This window comes from Entelurus aequoreus, linkage group LG12, assembly GCF_033978785.1.
Source record: "Entelurus aequoreus isolate RoL-2023_Sb linkage group LG12, RoL_Eaeq_v1.1, whole genome shotgun sequence".
Taxonomy (NCBI): Eukaryota; Metazoa; Chordata; class Actinopteri; order Syngnathiformes; family Syngnathidae; genus Entelurus; species Entelurus aequoreus.
This window is the reverse complement of record NC_084742.1, coordinates 61,747,202-61,771,273: the sequence shown is the minus strand read 5'-3', so window position 1 is coordinate 61,771,273 and position 24,072 is coordinate 61,747,202. Positions and strand designations below refer to the sequence as shown.

The following is a 24,072-nucleotide window of genomic DNA, read 5'->3' as shown; positions in this document are numbered from 1 at the left end:
GAATTTGTCTCTAATTTACGCGAGACAAAAATGTTAATTTGTATTAAAATTTAAAATAATATGGATTATTTTAGAAATAAAATAAAAAATACAATGCAAACCCCACTCAAGCAACGGGAATTGCGTATACAAGTATGGTTCCGCTTTTGTTTGTGGCGGAACTTAAGACGTACGGAACATTCAAGTTCCACAACGCCAACAGAGAGAAGCAGACAATTGTTTGCTTTAAACTGTCAAGAAATGGGAGAAAGTCCGGTAAGAGTGTAAGTTAAACCACCAAACTACTTCAAGTGAAGCTGTTCTTATTTTATGAGACAAGATCCAACAACGTTGAACATTACCTTTTGTGAACTACTTTGACAAAATCTGCACGTTCAATGTGTGTCCAATGCTATTTTGGTTGTCTGTAAGTTCCTTCGTTGAAGTTCCCTGAAAGTTTTATGATTGTGCAGCTTGGTGTGTGGAGACGTGCACGGCAGGATTGGTGCTGTGTTCAGCAGAGTGCAGACAATCCAGAAGAAGACAGGACAGTTTGATGTGAGTCTTTTTCACAGTCATGGGTAAAACACATCACTGCTCCAAGAAAGCAAGTTGACCTTTAAACTTTCCCAAAGCTGCTGCTGTGTGTGGGAGAATTCTTCGGGTCGACACCAGAAGCGGAGGAAGAGTGGCAGCAGTACAAAAGTGGAGCAAAGAAAGGTGCAAAGAACACTTGAGCTTTAAAAAAAAAAAAGAGAAAAAAAAGGCATAATTCACACTCTGGCGCTTCCCCAGCTCCCATCCACACGTACATCCTGGGCGCAGGAAGCCAGGAAACGGCGAAGAAGTTCCCCAGCGCAGACGGCTGTGAGCTGGCTGACAACATCACATATTTGGGTAAGAAACCCGGTTACGCCTTTCACGTTTTGCATGAATAGGCACATGTAAAATATCACATTAAGAAGAACTGCACTTTTTTTAGAATTGTGCATATCGTTCAATGATTTTGAGAGACATGACGATGGATGTTTTTATTATTTTTTGCATTCTAAATATTAAATAAATGTGATCAAAAGTCAGCTGGCGCTCTATTCTGCCTATAAAGCCCGTGAAAAACACCTAAACACCTCCACTGAGGTTTTATATACATGAATGAAGAAAAAAACAGCAAATGTGATGCGTTTTTTAAAATGAATGCGCCACGTATGCTTAAAATGATCATTACATACAGTACAGGCCAACAGTTTGGACACACCTTCTCATTCAATGGGTTTTCTTTATTTTGATGACTATTTACTAGGGATGATACTCGAAACCGGTTTTCCCAGTTGTTCGATAAGAAAAGAACCGAGTCCTCGGACTCGAATCCCTTTTTGAGAACCGGTACCCGTTATCGAGACCACTATAGTAAAGAAAAAGAGTTGGTTCTTCATTCGAATCCCTGGGACCAATCCCGTCCCGACTAGAAATGCCCCGTGGGACATCACAAGAAATTACGTCACGTAGCTCAGTCATTAGGCGCAGATAGCGAAAGCAGGAAAAAAATGGACCGGAAAAAGCGCTCCAAGGTGTAATAAAGTTAAAAACAAAAGGTATAGTCCAATGAATAACTTTACTGAAAGATTTGAGCAGGGTACAAAAACATGACGAACACTTTTACGACCAACCGGAAACATAGCAACCAGGCTAGCAACGCACCTCCTTTGCGGCAGCTGTCGCAACGTTCTTAAAGGAACCACAGCACATACATATATATATACAAAAATATATGACATAATCTCCCTTTTTTAACTTTTGTTTTTCTTTCCTTGTAAACAAAACAAAATCACACTGTATATGTGTTGTCTGTCTAATTCTAAATAATGCAGACGAGGCGTCTTGGCTGAGTTCTTGACGTTTACTTTCACAGCGTGCTCATAACCTCATTCTTAGCTGCCGGGTGACGACATGCAACAACACTTTTCGGGGCTACCGCGCATGCTCGTCACTCCCGTTACATGCTTAGTTGTTATATTCCCTAGCTCATAACATCACAGCTTTCCCCCTTTAAAGAAATAATGTTAACTCAATAAAGTGTATTTCTGTTTTTAGCTTTAACTTTTCATTTTTTAGCATTGTAACCACATTTGCAAACAACTTTTCTCTTCATAGAATTTTCTTTCAATAAAGAAATAAAGTGCAAAAATGTCAAAGCATCATAACAAACAGTTATGTCAAATAGCAGCAGAAGTGCACTTTTTGGAGAGCTGTATTATTTTCAGTTTTGTGCCCAAGGGACTGATTTTATTTAACACTATTATTATTTATACATCTGTAGTGATCACAGAGACAGGTTGTTTTTGTGTTACTGTTTATATTTGTTTTTCTGAAAAATCCCACTTAATATACTTTGGGTAACAACAGTCAATATTATTTTATTTTTTTGGGGGGGAACAGTCAATATTTATTTATTTATTAGATTTAATTTTTTTCTTATCTGGACTAGATAAGAGAATCGATAAGGAATCGGTTCGATAAGAGGATTCGATAATAGGCTCGAACTCAATCATTTCTTATCAAACATCATCCCTACTATTTACATTGTAGATTGTCACTGAAGGCATCAAAACTTTTAATGAACACATGTGGAGTTATGTACTTAACATAAAAAAGGTGAAATAACTGAAAACATGTTTTATATTCTAGTTTCTTCAAAATAGCCACCCTTTGCTCTGATTACTGACTCTTTATTTTCATCACTATTTACATTGTAGATTGTCACTGAAGGCATCAAAACTATGACACCTGTCAAGTGAAAACCCTTTCAGGTGACTACCTCTTGAAGCTCACCGAGAGAATGCCAAGAGTGTGCAAAACAGTAATCAGAACAAAGAGTGGCTCTTTTGAAGAAACTAGATTATAAAACATGTTTTCAGTTATTTCACCTTTTTTTTTGTTAAGTGCATAACTCCACATGTGTTCATTCATAGTTTTGATGCCTTCAGTGACAATCTACAATGTAAATAGTCATGAAAATAAAGAAAACGCATTGAATGAGAAGGTTTGTCCAAACGTTTGGCCTGTACTGTATGTAATGTAATGATAATTTTAAGCATATGTGGCGCATTCATTTTTAAAAAAACGCATCACATTTGCTTGTTCTTTTCTTCATCACTGATTATTACTCACTACAGACTTCATCAGAGCCAACAAACAAATAATAAAAAATCACTCACAGTGCAAGGTCTGTTGTCATTTGGATGCCGACTGCTAGGATGTTTATATATTCCCTTTTTATTTTTATTTTATTTTGTCCTGTTCAGCTCCTCAGGCAAATCATATAGTTAATTGAGATACCCATATCTGCTATACAGATTTACTTTACATAAGACAAGTGTACGATAGTTCTCTCATTGCCTTATTTGTGTTTTATGACTTTGTTAAATTGATTTATTTAATGTTTGGTGCAGCCTGCACGCAGCAGGAGGCGATAGAAAGAAGAAAAACAGGAAGACAGAGGGGAAAATTGCAGGAACAAGAAGACAGAGACAGAGAGACATCAACAAAACAACATCAGCAAATACGATATGTACAAATATGATACAAAAAATGATAGCAAAGAAGCAGTTACTGAAGTAGATGGTAATAACACATAAATGACAATGAACATTATTGCACTACAAATGGAGCAATACAAATACCAATAGAAATAACACTATTGAATAAAAAATGATAATAACAAACAAATAATACAAAATCACTTACTGTGCAAGGTCTGCTGTCATTAGGATGCAGACTGCTAGGATGTTTCTAGATTACCTTTTTATTTGTATTTTATTTTGTCCTGTTCAGCTTTTCCGGCAAATCATATTGTTGATGGAGATGCCCATATCTGCTTTACAGATTTACTTTACATAAGAGAAGTGTGCCATACTTCTCTTGTTGCCTTATTTGTATTTGACTTTGTTAAATTGATTTATGGAATGTTTGGTGCAGCCTAAACGGAGCAGGAGGGGATCGCAACTGGACTGTTTGGTTTGTCTTACAAGACGTTTCGCCTCTCATCCAAATCAAATCAAATCAAATCAAATCAAATCAACTTTATTTATAAAGCACATTTAAAAGTTACCACAGGGGTAGCCAAAGTGCTGTACAATAGGCAGGTTAAAAGATAATACAAGAAAAACGAGAAAACACAGCACGATAAAAAACAACAACAAAGAAACAAACAAAAAAAACATCCAAGTAAGCTTCATCAGTATATGTTCATTGACTTTGTTAGCCAGGCATTAAAAAAATAGACCTAAAAATTAACGATCATCAATCTTCACCGAGACGTCACTTTCGCCACTTGATTGACATTCACGGCACCCGAGGGTCTTGTGAGATGACGCTGGATGCTGCGAGCTCATTATTAAGAAAAAATGACAGACAGGAAGGCAAGAAACACTTTTTATTTCAACAGACTTTCGTGCCGTACCTGCCGTCAAAACTCTAAAGACTGCACAGTTCCTACCTTCACAATAAAAGCGCTGCTTCATCCTGCCTGCGCTAATAAAATCTTGAATCTTGAAAATAAGAGTCTCAGAAAGCTGGCGTGCACAAGCTAGCAAGCTACGGAGTTTGCCGCCGATGTATTTCTCGTAATGTGTATAAAAAGGAGTATGGAAGCTGGAAAAATAAGATGCCAAAAAGCAACCACTTTCATGTGGTTTTGGACAGAAAGGAGGACTTTTTTTCTCCTCCGTTTGCAAACGAGGATGTTATCATCACTACTGTCTGATTCCAATCAATGCAAGTCATCAGAATCCGCTAATACACCAACTTATATTCTTGTCTTCATGAAACAAATGAATCTATATGTGTTAAACATGCTTGTTTTATCATTAAACACCTTTAACTTGTTAACAAAAACGTATCTTTCATAAATAAATAAATATAAATTATATATATGAATTAGGTAGATCCTCTCGAGTTGATCAATTGAAAAGTAGCTCGCCTGCAAAGAAAGTGTGGGCACCCATGAAGTACACCCTCATTTTGTACTGAGCGCCTTATGAATAAGCTGAAACCGAAAGCAAGGAAATAAGGAATGCTCCTCAGAACAATGTGACAGGAGAGAGTAGTGGACAGCAACATGATATCAGGGCCTGGATGTGGTTGGATCGGACTCAGACCTCTTTTGTGACCTCTCTGAGATCTTTACACAAAAGAGCATTCCAGTTCATCGGGGCAATATACCTCATATCAAAGATCTTCAAAAATGGCTAGACCTCAGACATCTAAAAAATGTCAGAAATTTATGCAGATGTTGACCTTCTAATTAGTACTAATGTTCCTGAAGTATTGAAGCGTGAGGAATAGGAAGTGGTTCACGCTGTTAATGGAGGCCGGTATGTTGTAAAGACCATCTTGGGTTGGACAGTTAATGGTCCTCTCAAAGGAGATTGCCACATTAGGGAGCATTGTTCGTGGTCACATGTAACTGTAAATTGTACTTCTGTGGTGAGACCTGATGAGCTTTGGGAGAAGCAGCTCAGTGGACTTCCCTGAAACTGCACAGGATGAAATAGCTGGACTCTGAAGGGAGGAAAGGCTCTTTATGGAGCGAGTCTCAGAAACATCCAAGCTATTAAACAGTCATTACAACATTGATTTGCCATTAAGACAATGCCACCTCAAGATGCCAAACCACAAAAGCGGTTTAAAAAGGAGACTGGATAAAGACCTATCCTTCTGTTCTGATTACAATAGCTATGCGGAGAAAGTTCTTGCTGACCAGCTAGACTATTGTGATGGTAGGGTGTGGTACGTACAGTACAGGCCAAAGGTTTGGACAGACCTTCTCATTTCAATGCGTTTTATTTATTTCCAAGACTAATTACCTAGTAAATTGTCACTGAAGGCATCAAAACTGACACCTGTGTAGTGAAAACCATTTAAGGTGACTACATAACTCCACATGTGTTCATTCATAGTTTTGTAAATAGTCATGAAAATAAAGAAAAACGCATTGAATGAGAAGGTGTGTCCAAACTTTTGGCCTGTATTGTACCTCACCATCGTGTATATCATTCTACGTTGTGTAATGACAGCATTCCCACCCGCTGGGATCTTTCAGGGAAGCATTTGAAAAATTGGAAAGCGAATTCAAGGAATTGATCAAGTGGGAGCCGGTTCTAAACAAGGACCGGTTTTTCATTTCCAAATTTCTAAGCATGACACACCATCAATGGACGTTTCATCAAAATTAAAAATGAGGAGGCCAGCCGCCATGCAAAGCATTTTTGTGTTTAACTTTGTCTAAATTCACTTTCCGGAAAAAATATTGTTATCCTATCCAATCCACTTTATTTATATAGTACATTTAATTTAAAAAAAATAGACGTTTCACAAAGTGCTGCACAGAAGTTGAGACATACATACTAGAAGAGTCAGCAGTACAAAACACCCAACTATAAAATAGTAAATACATAAAACACATCAGAGAAAATAAAATAGTCTAAAATCACACAACTCTCATGCTGGTTTAAAAAGCCAAAGAGTAAACATTTGTTTTAAGACGTGATTTAAAAGTCATTAAAGAGGGAGCCGTCCGAATAACAATAGGGATATTGTTCCAAAGTTTTGGAGCCACAGCAGAAAATGCACAATCACCTCTGGATTTTAAACAGGTTTTTGGGACGACAAGAAGAAACTGATCAGCTGACCTCAGAGACCTTGTGGGGGTGTACATTTTTAAAAAAGTCTAAAAGGCCGCTAATCCTTTAAGAGATTTAAAAACAAACAATATTTTAAAATGAATTCTAAAATGACCTGGGAGCCAGTGAACGGATTTTAAAATGGGGGTAATGTGTTCATGTTTTTTAGTGCCAGCTAAAAGGCGAGCAGCAGCATTTTGGACCAACTGCAATCGAGCGATTGAGGCCTGGTTCATTCCAACGTAGAGGGAGTTGCAGTAGTCCAAACGTGATGAAATAAAAGCATGGATTACCCGCTCAAAGTCGTTAAAAGATAAAACTGATTTAATTTTTGCTAAAAGTCTTAGATGATAAAAACTAAACTAGATCGTTAACCTGCTGCTGCAGTTTAAAATCTTTGTCGAACTTAAATCCAAGATTTGCGACTGTTGGTTTTAAATAAGGCATCAGGGGTTCCAGGTCACTGGGGGGAGCAGTCTGTTTTACTTTTGAGTCAAATGAAATAATTTCCGTCTTGTTCTCATTTAAGTTTAGAAAGTTTACCGCCAACCATGCTTTTAAACTTGTGTCACTTTTCTTTTTTAAAGGGACATAGATTTGCGTATCATCCGCATAAAGATGAAATGATACATTTTTTTTTTAAATGTGTTGGAATGGGCAGGATGTAAACAGGATTGGTCCTAGGATTGAACCCTGAGGGACACCACAGGACAAGGGAGCATAGGCCGAAGCCAAATCATCAATTTGGATCTTAAAAGTTCCGTTTGTCAGATATGACCTGAACCATTTCAAGGGTGTGCCTTTTAAACCCCCTCATTGTTCTAAGCGACTGATGAGAGTTGTGTGATCCACTGCGTCGAATGCAGCAGTTAGATCTAAAAAAATTTAAATTGCAGGATCGCTAGAATCAGTGGATATTAAAAGGTCGTTAAAGACCCTTAAAAGTGCAGATTCGCTGCTATGAAAGGCTTTAAAACCGGACTGAAAAACATCAAGAATAGCGTGCAAATCAAGATAAGACTGTCCTTGTAGAAGCACAGCTCTCTCTAAAATCTTTGATACAAAAGGAAGCTTCGATATGGGTCTAAAATTTGATAAAAAAAGAAGGATCTAAATTTGGCTTCTTTAGCAGAGGTTCCACAACAGCTTGCTTAAAACAATTTGAGACAGTCCCTGAAGCAAGACTGCTGTTAATTATTTCTTGGACATGAGGGGCAACGACATCCCAGACGTCTTTGAACAGACGAGGTGGCATTAAGTCTGTGTAACATGCTGCAGGTTTGAACTGTGATACAATTTTGTTGAGTGAGGACAGGGACAGGGGCTCAAACTGTTGGAAGGTGAATGGACAGGTGACAAGAATAGAAGGGTCAACAAATGGGAGAGAAATGTTTGCCCTAATTGTGTTAACCTTATCAATAAAATAGTCGAGAAATTTTCCACAGACCTCCGTCGAAGCTTCCAAGCATATGGATTGGGGGAACATTTAAAATATAATACATTTTTTGAAATAAAACACGTGGGTTGTTAAAATTACTTGTAATTATGTCAGAAAAGTGCTTGATGTTTTCTACCCTCAGAATGTTTTGATACACTTTCCACGAGTCTTTAATGATGGCATAGGAAGCATGAAGCTTGTCCTTCTTCCATTTACGCTCTGCCTGTCTGCACTGACGCCTGGCCTCTCTTGTGACGTCATTTAACCATGGCTCACCTTTAGCCTTAGGGCGCATGGATTTAAAAGGAGCTACGGAATCAAGAACTTGACAACAACAAGTTTGAAAGCGGGACATCAAATCTTCTGTGTTTAAAGGCCTACTGAAAGCCACTACTACCGACCACGCAGTCTGATAGTTTATATATCAATGATGAAATCTTAACATTGCAACACATGCCAATAGGGCCGGGTTAACTTATAAAGTGCAATTTTAAATTTCCCGCCACACTTCCGGTTAAAAACGTTTTATTATGCTGACGTATGCGTGTGACGTCACAAGGGCAAGGGAAGTATTCAGAGCCCGTAGAAAAAGCTCTGTTTTCATTTCATAATTCCACAGTATTCTGGACATCTGTGTTGGTGAATCTTTTGCAATTTGTTTAATGAACAATGGAGGCTGCAAAGAAGAACGTTGTAGGTGGGATCGGTGTATTAGCGGCTGGCTGTAACAACACAACAAGGACTACTTACCCTGATAGCAGACGCCTAGCCGATGCTAGCCGCCAAACCCACGGATGAAGTCCTTCGTCACGCCGTCGATCGCTGGAACGCAGGTGAGTACGGCTGTTGAGGAGCAGATGAGGGCTGGCTGGCGTAGGTGGAGCGCTAATGTTTTTATCATAGCTCTGTGAGGTCCGGTTGTTAAGTTAGCCTTAGCGTCGTTAGCAACAGCATTGTTAAGCTTTACCAGGCTGAGATCTATTAACCGTGTAGTTACATGTACATGGTTTAATAGTATTGTTGATATTCTGTCTATCCTTCCAGTCAGGGATTTATGTATTTTGTTTCTATCTGCATTTGAGAACGATGCTATCACGTTAGCTCAGTAGCTAAGTGTGTCACCGATGTATTGTCGTGGAGATAAAAGTCACTGTGAATGTCCATTTCGCGTGCTCGACTCTCATTTTCAAGAGGATATAGTACCTGAGGTGGTTTAAAATACAAATCCGTGATCCACAATAGATAAAGGAGAGAGGGTGGAATCCAATGAGCCAGCTTGTACCTAAGTTACGGTCAGAGCGAAAAAAGATACGTCCTGCACTGCCTCTAGTTCTTCACTCTAACGTTCCTCATCCACGAATCTTTCATCCTCGCTCAAATTAATGGGGTAATCGTCGCTTTGTCGCTCCGAATCTCTCTCGCTCCATTGTAAACAAAGGAAAATTGTGAGGAATATTACCTCCTGTGATGTCACGCTACTTCCGGTACAGGCAAGGCTTTTTTATCAGCGAGCAAAAGTTGCGAAATTTATCGTCGATTTTCTCTACTAAATCCTTTCAGCAAAAATATGGCAATATCGCGAAATGATCAAGTATGACACATAGAATGGATCTGCTATTCCCGTTTAAATAAAAAAAATTCATTTCAGTAGGCCTTTAAAGAGAGAGAGGGCAGGGTGTCCAGGGTGGAATACAATGCAGAGGAGAACTTAGTAGCAGTAGATGTTTTAATTACGCGGCACGGGCTCAAGCAACACGGGCATATGGTCAGAAAAGGTAGCATCACATATTTGAACGTTAAGTATATCAATATTATGTGCCATTACAAGATCCAGTGGGTGCCCCTGTTCTTGTGTGGGACCAGCAACATGTTGCACAAAATTAAAAGAGTCCAACATATGTACAAATTATTTAGAGGGCGGCTTCAGAGGACAGCAGACATGAACGTTGAGGTCTCCAACAATTAAAAGTCTGTCATATTTAGGTACTACACTGGACAAAAATTCAGAAAAGTCATTTATAAAGTGTGTGTTATAATTAGGAGGACGCTAGATCACAGCACACAGTAGCGGGCTGTAGTGAGAGTTATATATATCATATATCAATGTTGTCTGTTTATCTGTGTTGGCCCTGTGATGAGGTGGCGACTTGTCTAGTGTGCAGCTGAGAAAGGCTCCAACACCCCCGCGACCCTGTAAGGGACAAGCGGTAGAAAACGGATGGATGGATATCAGGGTTTCCCACACATTCATTTATTTGTGGCGGCCCGCCACGAAAGAATTACGTCCGCCACAAATTAAAAAAAATAAAAAATAAAAAGTTTTAAAAAAAAAAAATCTTTTTTTTTTTTTTTTTGTCCTCTCCAGCATCTCAGGCAAATCATATAGTTGATGTAGATGCCCATATCGGCTGTTCAGATTTACTTTACAAAAGAGAAGTGTAGGATACTTCTCTTGTTGCCTTATTTGTATTTGACTTTATTAAATGTATTTATATTAGAAACACAACATGTGTATATAACAATGGGTGCAAAGTCTGCATGCAGACTTGGTTAAGTGTAGGGAGTAAAACTGATGGCAGTCTAAAGTTCAAGATTTTTGGAGCTCTTTGTTCAGTGGATCAGATGTTTGATGAAGCTCTGTGTCTATTTACCACCACTACTGTTTTCTGTTTATTTGTTACTGACTGTGGCAGGACACCTCTGCCTCTGTTTCACTTTATGTTGCTGGTAAATAATATGGTTGTAGTAGTAGGCTAAAGTTAAATTATTTAGTATGCACTAATTAAAGGGGCAGAGCTTTGAGACATTTTAGCTTTTATATTTTATAAGATATATTTTTTGTAAGAACCACAATTAATAAATATATTTCAGTGAATAACTTATTGTTCAAATCTGTATATAAATATGTACATAATGGATGGATGGATGGATGGAAGTTTAAAACAAAACTGTTATTATTAATTAGTAAGTATACATTTTTTGAGCCTTTTTAGAGAAAATCAAATCATTGTTGCAAATTACTCGATGATGTCATGGTGACCACGCCCATAGCCACGGCCATAGCCACGCCCCCACCGCCACAGGTATCTTGGCAGTTTATGGGAAACACTGGATATCGTATATCAATATTCAGCTAAAGTATATCGAGGAATGATTTTGGGTCGTTATCGGCCAGCTGGAGTTCGGAGGATTATAGACGGGACTTGATTAGAGTGCAGAACCTCAGGAAGAAACCTAAGTGGCTTGAAGCTCAGCTGGGAGCCCACGAGCCAGCTATAAAGTCAGTACTGGATACTTGAAATAAACCGTTTGATAACACCATTGGCCAAGAGGAGATCCTGCAAAGACTGTCCCAGTTTCTTGACCACTGGAAAGAACTCAAAGACTTAGCAAGACTTAGCAAGAGGTCAGAGGCTGGAGGAATCATTGGACTACCAGCAGTTTGTGGCAAACGTAGAAGAAGAATCATGGATTACTGCAAGAGTTGTAAACAAATGGACTTAATAAGGATTAAAAGGAAGACCAGCTATTTGGACAGACCAAACACAAAAGTCTGGAGTCTGGAGCCTTGGAGTATACATGGACATGGACTTATTTTCTGAGAGACTTCTGGAATTATTCAGAATATAAATTGGACTCCAGCAGTATCGGCTCTTTTTGTAATAAGTATTTCTTGCATGGTGTCTGTCTCCTACGAGTATAATGGGGATTGGTAATTATTAATCAGGGGCCATTAATGTAGGGGCCAAACCTGCAATTCCTGAGTCGTGCGTGTATGTGATTGGCCACCTGAGCACTGTACTGATTGTTTGCGGGTCGCACTGTAAGCGTGGTGTTTTTATGATAGTAAGGGCGTACATCTGCAGTGCGGTGGCGTGGATAATGATGGCAGGGTGAGATTGGGACAGAAAGTTTCTGTGGACAGTCTTCTACGTCAAAGTATTTTCCAACATTTTGGCGTATTACTCATTTCTGTCATCTTTATTAGTTAAAGTAAGTGCCTGTTTCTATTTCGTGTGAAACACACCACATCAGTCTAACGCCTAATCAATGTCAGCCACCCTCTTCTCAGCCTGTTGGAGGAACTTTTGGATCCATACGTCGCAATTATTAGGTTAAATTTATTTTGTGCAAAAAAATAATTATTAGGGTCCGCCTGTACCCTGTATAAAGGACTCCCACTCACCAAATTTTACACACACATAGAAAAACTGTGACAGCCCACTTTAGTAAAAAAACCTAACCCCAAAAATCAAAATTGCGCTCTAGCGCCCCCTAGGAAGAAAACTGCCTCTAACTCCCACTAGGAAGGTCGTAGAGACATGAAACAAAAACCTCTATGTAGGTCTGACCTAGACCTACATTTCATAATTTCACATCCTCGGGCAAAAACCAACAGAAAGTTAGCAATTTCTCCTTCAACACAAAAAATGACTAAAAACACTCATTTTTGCCTCTTTGACCTCTAATTTGTCCCCCTTAAAATACTTCAAAACTCACCAAACTTCTCACACACATCGGGACTGGTGGAAATTGCCATCTAAAAAAAACTAAACTCCAAAACTCAAAATTGCGCTCTAGCGCAATTTTTGAATAAAACTGAGACAAAACTGCTTCTCAGAGGAAAACTCAGACAAAACTGCTTGTAACTTCCGGTAGGAACGTCTTAGAGACATGAAACAAATACCTCTATGTAGGTCTCACCTAGACCTACATTTCTTAGATTGACATCCTTCAGCAAAAATCAACACGAAGTTTGCTATCCGTCCTTCAAAACAACATTTTTGTTAAAACCGGTCACCAAACATCAAACATTATCTCCTCCGAGCGCGTTTGTTGTTTCGGCTTCAAACTGCTACAGGAGAGAGATTGAACCCTTCTGATTAAAAGTTGTGGACGGCGTTGTGATACGTGCTACCGTTTTGATTTCACGAGCCTTCAAAGACCCGCAGCACTAAAGTTGCTCCGCTGCTGTGATTTTACGCGCCTTCAAAGAAAACAACCACTGTGCCGCAGCCCCTAGGAAAAAAACACAGACACAACTTCCTCTAACTCCCAGTACGAATATCGTAGAGACACGAAACAAAAACCTCTATGTAGGTCTCACTCAGGACTACCACTGGACAAAAGTATTGGGACACCTAGGACTAGCACCTGCCAAAATGCGGACCCGACCAACGCTGCTTGCAGCTTTAATTGAAAAATGTATTTCCCATGAATTTGTTTTACTTTTTGCAGGTCGCCGTGGCGTGTTCACTGGTGTGTCGGGCCTGCAGATCGCCTACGTGAGCGGTCAGGAGGCCCGGCAGGAGCCGGCGCCCGCCCACTGCTTCACGCCCAAAGACCTAGCGGCCCTGGTGGCTCCGCTGACCGGCAGCTCCAAGTTCCGAGGCGTGGACATTCTGCTGACGTCTCAGTGGCCCAAGGGGGCGTGGCGCTTTGCTAACCAACCGGTAAGGATCGGAAAGCGCAGAACGTACAGAAGCCGACTGAGGATGTGTCCGTATTGATGCTCCCGTGACAGGAAGTGGACACAAAGTCTTGTGGGAGCGGCGCCATCGCCAACCTGGCGGACAAAGTGAAGCCGAGGTACCACTTTGCTGCACTAGAGGGCGCTCACTATGAGAGACTACCTTACAGGTGAGGCAAAACAAGAGTTGATTTAAATTGAGCACGGGCAGCATCAGCATTTCCACCTTTCCAGGAATCACGTGGTTCTGCAGGAGAACGCTCAGCATGTCACTCGCTTCATCGCCTTGGCAACCGTCAACAACCCCGCCAAGAAGAAGGTGCAAAGATGTATTTAGTGTTATATGTAGAGATGTCCGATATTATCGTCCGATAAATGCTTTAAAATGTAATATCGGAAATTATCGGTATTGGTTTCAAAAAGTAAAATGTATGACTTTTTAAAGCGCCGCTGTACGGACGTAGGGAGAAGTACAGAGTAGTTGCGTCTCCCAGTCATACTTGCCAACCCTCCCGATTTTCCCGGGAGACTCCCGAATTTCAGTGCCCCTCCCGAAAATCTCCCGGGGCAACCATTCTCCCGAATTTCTCCCGATTTCCCCCCAGACAACAATATTGGGGGCGGGCCTTAAAGGCACCGCCTTTGCGTGCCGGCCCAATCACATATTATCTACGGCTTTTCACACAAGTGAATGCAACGCATACTTGGTCAACAGCCATACAGGTCACACACTGCAAAAAGTCAGTGTTCAAAAACAAGAAGAAAAAAACAAATTAGGGGTATTTTATTTGAACTAAGCAAAATTATCTGCCAATAGAACAAGACAATTTGGCTTGTCAAGACTTTCCAAAACAAGTAAAATTAGCTAACCTCAATGAACCCAAAAATACCTTAAAATAAGTATATTCTCACTAATAACAAGTGCAGTTTTTTGGTAGAAAAAAAAAGAGACCTTTTTGCTCAATGTGTAGAAAAATATTCTTAAATGAAGTAAATGCTAGTGCCATTATCTCGACATAATGATATGCGCTCGGCATTACATTTCTTGAAACCAGCAAACTTATACTAAAAACTAATTCATTGTTCTTAACGGAAAGGCAACAAGGCAACCGCTTGTTACTCTCGGGGTCTCCTAGCCGCTCAGGCAAATCATATGGTCTAAAAATGCATTTTTCCATCGACAACATGGCGCCAAGTGCGTGCTCTTTCAGTCAATTAGTGCGCATATATACAGCCCGGCCAACATTTTTTTTAAATTGTAATTTTGAAGAATTTACCTGAATGTGCATGAACTATTTCTGTTCAAAATTGTTAGAAATGTCACATGTTAAGTTTAAATATTAACTGTCAGTTTACTGTACTACTATATGAGTACATCTTTTCTCTTGTTTCATTGAAAATAAAACAGCAAAGTCCGTTTGGCTGTCATCTGTTTTAATTATGACACACAATTGTGTCAAAGTCATGATTTTTTTTTCATGCTTGAAATAACCAATCAATCAATCAATGTTTATTTATATAGCCCTAAATCACAAGTGTCTCAAAGGGCTCCACAAGCCACAACGACATCCTCGGTACAGAGCCCAGATAAGAAATTATTACTTTAAAAAAGTAGTTTTATACTTGTGAGTGTTGCTGACACAGCTTTGCAACAGTTGATATTCTAGTTTCAAGCATGTTTTACTCAATATAGGTCATCAAATCTCAGCAATATAGGTCATCAAATCTCAGCAACAAGCTGTGATATCTTACTGAGATCATTCAGGACCAAAACACTTAAAACAAGTAAAACACTAACATAAAATCTGCTTAGTGAGAAGAATTATCTTATCAGACAGAAAATAAGCAAATATCACCCTCAGTGTTTCCCATAAACTGCCAAGATACCTGTGGCGGTGGGGGCGTGGCTATGGGCGTGGTCAACATGACATCGAGTAATTTGCATAATTTACTACAATGATATGATTTTCTCTAAAAAGGCTAAAAAATGTATACTTACTAATTAATAATAACAGTTTTGTTTTAAACGTCCATCCATTCATCCATTTTACAATATAATTACAACACTTTATGTACATATTTATATACAGATTTGAACAATAAGTTATTCACTGAAATATATTTATTAATTGTGGTTCTTACAAAAAATATATCTTATAAAATATAAAAGCTAAAAGGTCTCTTAAAGCTCTGCCCCTTTAATTAGTGCATACTAAATAATTTAACTTTAGCCTACTACTACAACCATGTTATTTACCAGCAACATAAAGTGAAACAGAGGCAGAGGTGTCCTGCCACAGTCAGTAACAAATAAACAGAAAACAGTAGTGGTCAAATACAAATAAGGCAACAAGAGAAGTATCCTACACTTCTCTTTTGTAAAGTAAATCTGAACAGCCTATATGGGCATCTACATCAACTATATGATTTGCCTGAGAAGCTGGACAGGACAAAAAAAAAAAATATATATATATATATATATATATATATATATATATATATATATATATATATATATATATATATATATATATATATATATATATATATATATATTTTATTTGTGGCAGACGTAATTCTTTCGTGGCGGGCCGCCACAAATAAATGAATGTGTGGGAAACACTGACCCTTATTTGAGATATTTCATCTTACTTAGATTTCAGTTTTTGCAGTGCACTGAGGGTGGCCGTATAAACAACATTAACACTGTTACAAATATGCGCCACACTGTGAACCCACACCAAACAAGAATGACAAACACATTTCGGGAGAACATCCGCACCGTAACACAACATAAACACATACCCAGAACCCCTTGCAGCACTAACTCTTACGGGACGCTACAATATACACCCCCCCCACACACACACCTCAACCCCGCCCACCTCAACCTGCTCATACTCTCTCAGGGAGAGCATGTCCCAAATTCCAAGCTGCTGTTTTGAGGCATGTTAAAAAAAATAATGCACTTTGTGACTTCAATAATAAATATGGCAGTGCCACGTTGACATTTTTTTCTATAACTTGAGTTGATTTATTTTGGAAAACCTTCTTACATTGTTTAATGCATCCAGCGGGGCATCACAACAAAATTAGGCATAATGTGTTAATTCCACAACTGTATATATCGGTATCGGTAATTAAGAGTTGGACAATATCGGAATATCGGCAAAAAAGCCCTTATCGGACATCTCTAGTTGTATGCCATGGTAGCGTCTAAGTATGTATCCTGTTGTGCACGTTAGTACCTGTACGCCTTCAACATCCTTCCCATGAAGACCATGGACCACACGGAGCTGGTCAAACAGCCTCAGGACGTGACGGAAAACCCTTACAGGCGCGTGGCCAAGGACAAGAAGGAGACGTTAACAAGCAGCTTGGGCGTGGCGGCGGATGAGGAGGTGCGAGCGTGATGATTGGCGTGAGTGTGCGCAGACCACCCAGCTTCCCTGATGTCTGTGCAGGAGCCCAGCACGCAGTTCTTCTTCGACCTCAGCAGCGGGCAGAGCCGCGGTGGGCGGGGCCGCGGCAGGAAGAGGCCGGACTGGGACGGAGGACGCGGCGGATCGGGACACAAACACCCTCGCAGGCACCGTAAGGCGACCTCCATTTGGTCGACCGCGTCACAGCGGGTATTTGATTGAAATGTTCCCGTGTAGCTCTTCCGCCTGGAACGTGCTGGTTCTGCCTGGCCAGCCCTCAGGTGGAGAAACACCTGGTGGTCAGCATCGGAACACACGTGAGTAAAACACTTCCAGAACCTTCTCGGCAGCTTATCACGTGACCTCCGTCTCAGTGCTACTTAGCGCTGGCCAAAGGCGGGCTGACCTCGGGTCACGTGTTGGTCCTGCCCATCGGCCACTACCAGTCCGTGGTGGACTTGGCCTCGGAGGTCCTGGCGGAGATGGACAAGTACAAGGCGGCCCTCAGGAGCTTCTACAAAAGCCGAGGGGAGCGCTGCGTGCTCTTTGAGAGGAACTACAGGAGCCAGCACCTGCAGCTTCAGGTACGAGCCACGGTTTTGGGAAAATATGCAGCGGTGCGGAACTTTGATTGTCGCTGGCGCGGTCAGGTGGTCCCAGTCCCGCTGGACCGCTGCGCCACTGAGGACATCAAGGAGGCCTTCATGGTCCAGGCTCAGGAGCAGCAGATGGAGCTGATGGAGATTCCACAACACAGCGACCTCAAACAGGTAACACACACACACACACACCGTCATGTTGAACGTCCTTCAACATCACGCCGCCTTGTCGAACGTCCTTCAACATCACGCCGCCATATTGAACGTCAACGTCACACCGCCAACGCGCACAGATCGCTCCGCCCGGGACGCCGTACTTTTACGTGGAGCTGGATTCGGGCGAGAAGCTCTTCTACCGCATCCAGAAACATTTCCCGCTGCAGTTTGGGAGGTGAGGAGTGCAGTTGTGACATTTTGAACTTGACACCAGCCTACAGAACATCCGCCATCTTTTGTTTGCAGGGAGGTTCTGGCCAGCGAGGCGCTGCTGAACATCCCCACTAGGGCCGACTGGAAGGAGTGCAAGCAAAGCCGCGAGGAAGAGGAAGCGGCGTGCGCGCGGCTACGAGACCAATTCCAACCGTACGACTTTGCTCTTGAGGACTGATCTTTATTTTGAAATGATCTTTTTGTAAACAAAAAAACAAAACAAAACCAGTCTTTGTTGATTTATTAAGCATTTTACAAACAAGTTTTAAAACAAGACTAAACATCAACGTTAGCGATATAAAACGGGCTAAATATTAGCATCTTTGACGTCGTTAGCGCTCAAAACTAAAAAAAAAAAAAAAAAAAGTTCAAAAGCTCAGGCGCCACACATTCACACGTCCAAGATGGCCGTCCTGAGTGCGCCCGAGCGTCGCCAAGTTAAAAAAAAACGTGTTACTAAAGTGAAGGAGAGTAAGCTTGACGTTTAAACGAAGTCTCTGGACCTCTTGATGGCGCAGCACAGCATCATGCTGAAGATCATCCCGAAGATCTGGAAACATTTCATCGTCAAATTTAATTAGAAAAATACCAATGTTCTGTTAGCTCCTCCCACTCACCATGATGACGCCGATACCGATGCCCACGCCGCCGATGATGTGCAGATTGTTGTTGAACACCTCGTCAATGGCCGCTCTAAATCGACAAAGACGGACATCAGCGATGCTCTACGTTCTCATGACAACATTAAATAAGTGACAGTGCACTCGGAAGCTCTTTTCTTCTATAATTAAGTATTGTAGTGCATTGTAATAGTGCTAAATGTATTGACTACTAAATGTGTATTTGTGATACTACTAAATTGCAATAGTGCTAAATGTATAAACAATAGCGCTAACTTTAGCACTATTACATTGTATATACACAAGTGCTAAATTCGCAATACTAACTTCTAACAGTGCAAAATGTTATTGCAATTCTATTAAATTGCAACAGTGCTAAATGTAAATGCAATAGTGCTAAATTGCAATAGTGCTAGAGTACATGCAATAGTGCTAAATGTTATTGCAATACTACTAATTTGCATAGTGCTAATATATATGCAATAGTGCTAAATTGCAATAGTGCTAGAGTACATGAAATAGTGCTAAATGTTATTGCAAAACTACTAATTTGCATAGTGCTAATGCATATGCAATAGTGCTAAATTGCACTACTACTAAATGTTATTGCAATATTCTTAAATTGCAACAGTGCTAAAGTACATGCAATAGTGCTAAATGTTATTGCAATACTACTACATGTTACTGCAATATTCTTAAATTGCAACATTGCTAAATGTAAATGCAATAGTGCTAAATTGCAATAGTGCAAGAGTACATGCAATAGTGCTAAATGTTATTGCAATACTAATTTGCATAATGCTAATGTATATGGAAGTGCTAAACTGCAATACTACTAAATGTTATTGCAATATTCTTCAATTGCAACAGTGCTAAATGTAAATGCAATAGTGCTAAATTGCAATAGTGCTAGAGTACATGCAATAGTGCTAAATTGCAACAGTGCTAAATGTAAATGCAATAGTGCTAAATTGCAATAGTGCTAGAGTACATGCAATAGTGCTAAATGTTATTGCAATACTACTAATTTGCATAGTGCTAATGCATATGCAATAGTGCTAAATTGCAATACTACTAAATGTTATTGCAATATTCTTAAATTGCAACAGTGCTAAATGTAAATGAAATAGTGCTAAATTGCAATAGTGCTAAAGTACATGCAATAGTGCTAAATGTTAATGCAATACTACTAATTTGCATAGTGCTAATGTATATGCAATAGTGCTAAATTGCAATACTACAAAATGTTATTGCAACATTCTTAAATTGCAACAGTGCTAAAGTACATGCAATAGTGCTAAATGTTATTGCAATACTACTAAATGTTATTGCAATATTCTTAAATTGCAACAGTGCTAAATGTAAATGCAATAGTGCTACATTGCAATAGTGCTAGAGTACATGAAATAGTGCTAAATGTTATTGCAAAACTACTAATTTGCATAGTGTTAAAGTACATGCAATAGTGCTAAATGTTACTGCAATACTACTAAATGTTATTGCAATATTCTTAAATTGCAACAGTGCTAAATGTAAATGCAATAGTGCTAAATTGCAATAGTGCTAGAGTACATGCAATAGTGCTAAATGTTATTGCAATACTACTAATTTGCATAGTGCTAATGTATATGCAATAGTGCTAAATTGCAATAGTGCTAGAGTACATGAAATAGTGCTAAATGTTATTGCAAAACTACTAATTTGCATAGTGCTAATGCATATGCAATAGTGCTAAATTGCACTACTACTAAATGTTATTGCAATATTCTTAAATTGCAACAGTGCTAAAGTACATGCAATAGTGCTAAATTTTATTGCAATACTACTAAATGTTACTGCAATATTCTTAAATTGCAACATTGCTAAATGTAAATGCAATAGTGCTAAATTGCAATAGTGCTAGAGTACATGCAATAGTGCTAAATGTTATTGCAATACTAATTTGCATAATGCTAATGTATATGGAAGTGCTAAACTGCAATACTACTAAATGTTATTGCAATATTCTTCAATTGCAACAGTGCTAAATGTAAATGCAATAGTGCTAAATTGCAATAGTGCTAGAGTACATGCAATAGTGCTAAATTGCAACAGTGCTAAATGTAAATGCAATAGTGCTAAATTGCAATAGTGCTAGAGTACATGCAATAGTGCTAAATGTTATTGCAATACTACTAATTTGCATAGTGCTAATGCATATGCAATAGTGCTAAATTGCAATACTACTAAATGTTATTGCAATATTCTTAAATTGCAACAGTGCTAAATGTAAATTAAATAGTGCTAAATTGCAATAGTGCTAGAGTACATGCAATAGTGCTAAATGTTAATGCAATACTATTAATTTGCATAGTGCTAATGTATATGCAATAGTGCTAAATTGCAATACTACAAAATGTTATTGCAACATTCTTAAATTGCAACAGTGCTAAAGTACATGCAATAGTGCTAAATGTTATTGCAATACTACTAAATGTTATTGCAATATTCTTAAATTGCAACAGTGCTAAATGTAAATGCAATAGTGCTACATTGCAATAGTGCTAGAGTACATGAAATAGTGCTAAATGTTATTGCAAAACTACTCATTTGCATAGTGCTAATGTATATGCAATAGTGCTAAATGTTACTGCAATACTACTAAATGTTATTGCAATATTCTTAAATTGCAACAGTGCTAAATGTAAATGCAATAGTGCTAAATTGCAATAGTGCTAGAGTACATGAAATAGTGCTAAATGTTATTGCAAAACTACTAATTTGCATAGTGCTAATGTATATGCAATAGTGCTAAATTGCACTACTACTAAATGTTATTGCAATATTCTTAAATTGCAACAGTGCTAAAGTACATGCAATAGTGCTAAATTGCAATAGTACTAGAGTACATGCAATAGTGCTAAATGTTATCGCAATACTACTAATTTGCATAGTGCTAATGTGCAATAGTGCTAAAGTACATGCAATACTAGGAAACTGCAATAGTGCTAATGTATACGCAGAAGTGCCAACTATAAGCAATAGTGCTAATTTTGCGATACTACTATATTGCTATAGTGCTAAATGTTATTGCGATCTTCTTAAATTGCAACAGTGCTAATGTATATGCAATACTACTAAATTGTAATACTAATGTATATGCAATAGTGCTAAATTGCAATACTAAATTGCAATAGTGCTAGAGTACATGCAATAGTGCTAAATGTTATTGCAATATTACTAATATTTGCATAGTGCTAATGTATATGCAATAGTGCCAACTATGAGCAATAGTGCTAAAATTTGCGATACTATATTGCAATAGTGCTAAATGTTATTGCGATCTTCTTAAATTGCAACAGTGCTAATGTATATGCAATGATGCTAAATTACAATACTACCGTTATTGCAATATTCTTAAATTGCAACAGTGCTAAATGTAAATGCAATAGTGCTAAATTGCAATACTAAATTGCAATAGTGCTAAATGTTATTGCAATATTACTAATATTTGCATAGTGCTAATGTATATGCAATAGTGCCAACTATGAGCAATAGTGCTAAATTTGCGATACTACTATATTGCAATGGTGCAAAATGTTATTGCGATCTTCTTAAATTGCAACAGTGCTAATGTATATGCAATAGTGCTAAATTACAATACTGCCGTTATTGCAATATTCTTAAATTGCAACAGTGCTAAATGTAAATGCAATAGTGCTAAATTGCAATACTAAATTGCAATAGTGCTAGAGTACATGCAATAGTGCTAAATGTTATTGCAATATTACTAATATTTGCATAGTGCTAATGTATATGCAATAGTGCTAAATTTGCTATACTACTATATTGCAATAGTGCTAAATGTTATTGCGATCTTCTTAAATTGCAACAGTGCTAATGTATATGCAATAGTGCTAAATTACAATACTGCCGTTATTGCAATATTCTTAAATTGCAACAGTGCTAAATGTAAATGCAATAGTGCTAAATTGCAATACTAAATTGCAATAGTGCTAGAGTACATGCAATAGTGCTAAATGTTATTGCAATACTAATTTGCATAATGCTAATGTATATGGAAGTGCTAAACTGTAATACTACTAAATGTTATTGCAATATTCTTAAATTGCAACAGTGCTAAATGTAAATGCAATAGTGCTAAATTGCAATAGTGCTAGAGTACATGCAATAGTGCTAAATGTTAATGCAATACTACTAATTTGCATAGTGCTAATGTATATGCAATAGTGCTAAATTGCAATACTACAAAATGTTATTGCAACATTCTTAAATTGCAACAGTGCTAAAGTACATGCAATAGTGCTAAATGTTATTGCAATACTACTAAATGTTATTGCAATATTCTTAAATTGCAACAGTGCTAAATGTAAATGCAATAGTGCTACATTGCAATAGTGCTAGAGTACATGAAATAGTGCTAAATGTTATTGCAAAACTACTCATTTGCATAGTGCTAATGTATATGCAATAGTGCTAAATGTTACTGCAATACTACTAAATGTTATTGCAATATTCTTAAATTGCAACAGTGCTAAATGTAAATGCAATAGTGCTAAATTGCAATAGTGCTAGAGTACATGAAATAGTGCTAAATGTTATTGCAAAACTACTAATTTGCATAGTGCTAATGTATATGCAATAGTGCTAAATTGCACTACTACTAAATGTTATTGCAATATTCTTAAATTGCAACAGTGCTAAAGTACATGCAATAGTGCTAAATTGCAATAGTACTAGAGTACATGCAATAGTGCTAAATGTTATCGCAATACTACTAATTTGCATAGTGCTAATGTGCAATAGTGCTAAAGTACATGCAATACTAGGAAACTGCAATAGTGCTAATGTATACGCAGAAGTGCCAACTATAAGCAATAGTGCTAATTTTGCGATACTACTATATTGCTATAGTGCTAAATGTTATTGCGATCTTCTTAAATTGCAACAGTGCTAATGTATATGCAATACTACTAAATTGTAATACTAATGTATATGCAATAGTGCTAAATTGCAATACTAAATTGCAATAGTGCTAGAGTACATGCAATAGTGCTAAATGTTATTGCAATATTACTAATATTTGCATAGTGCTAATGTATATGCAATAGTGCCAACTATGAGCAATAGTGCTAAAATTTGCGATACTATATTGCAATAGTGCTAAATGTTATTGCGATCTTCTTAAATTGCAACAGTGCTAATGTATATGCAATGGTGCTAAATTACAATACTACCGTTATTGCAATATTCTTAAATTGCAACAGTGCTAAATGTAAATGCAATAGTGCTAAATTGCAATACTAAATTGCAATAGTGCTAAATGTTATTGCAATATTACTAATATTTGCATAGTGCTAATGTATATGCAATAGTGCCAACTATGAGCAATAGTGCTAAATTTGCGATACTACTATATTGCAATGGTGCAAAAT

General features: G+C 38.3%; 1 protein-coding gene across 1 annotated transcript; it reads left to right on the top strand.

The window, feature by feature from the left end:
* The first annotated feature begins 40 nt into the window (after nucleotides 1-40).
* LOC133662913 (CWF19-like protein 1) lies at nucleotides 41-18,222 on the top strand. Its single transcript, XM_062067106.1, is given in 16 exon segments — nucleotides 41-263; nucleotides 453-537; nucleotides 615-699; nucleotides 775-876; nucleotides 13,336-13,550; nucleotides 13,622-13,737; nucleotides 13,802-13,886; nucleotides 16,813-16,911; nucleotides 16,914-16,948; nucleotides 16,950-16,968; nucleotides 17,032-17,161; nucleotides 17,227-17,306; nucleotides 17,364-17,573; nucleotides 17,640-17,759; nucleotides 17,882-17,979; nucleotides 18,051-18,222. Coding segments are annotated over 16 exon segments (1,647 nt in total). The 5' UTR covers nucleotides 41-240; the 3' UTR covers nucleotides 18,196-18,222.
* Nucleotides 18,223-24,072: the final 5,850 nt, after the last annotated feature.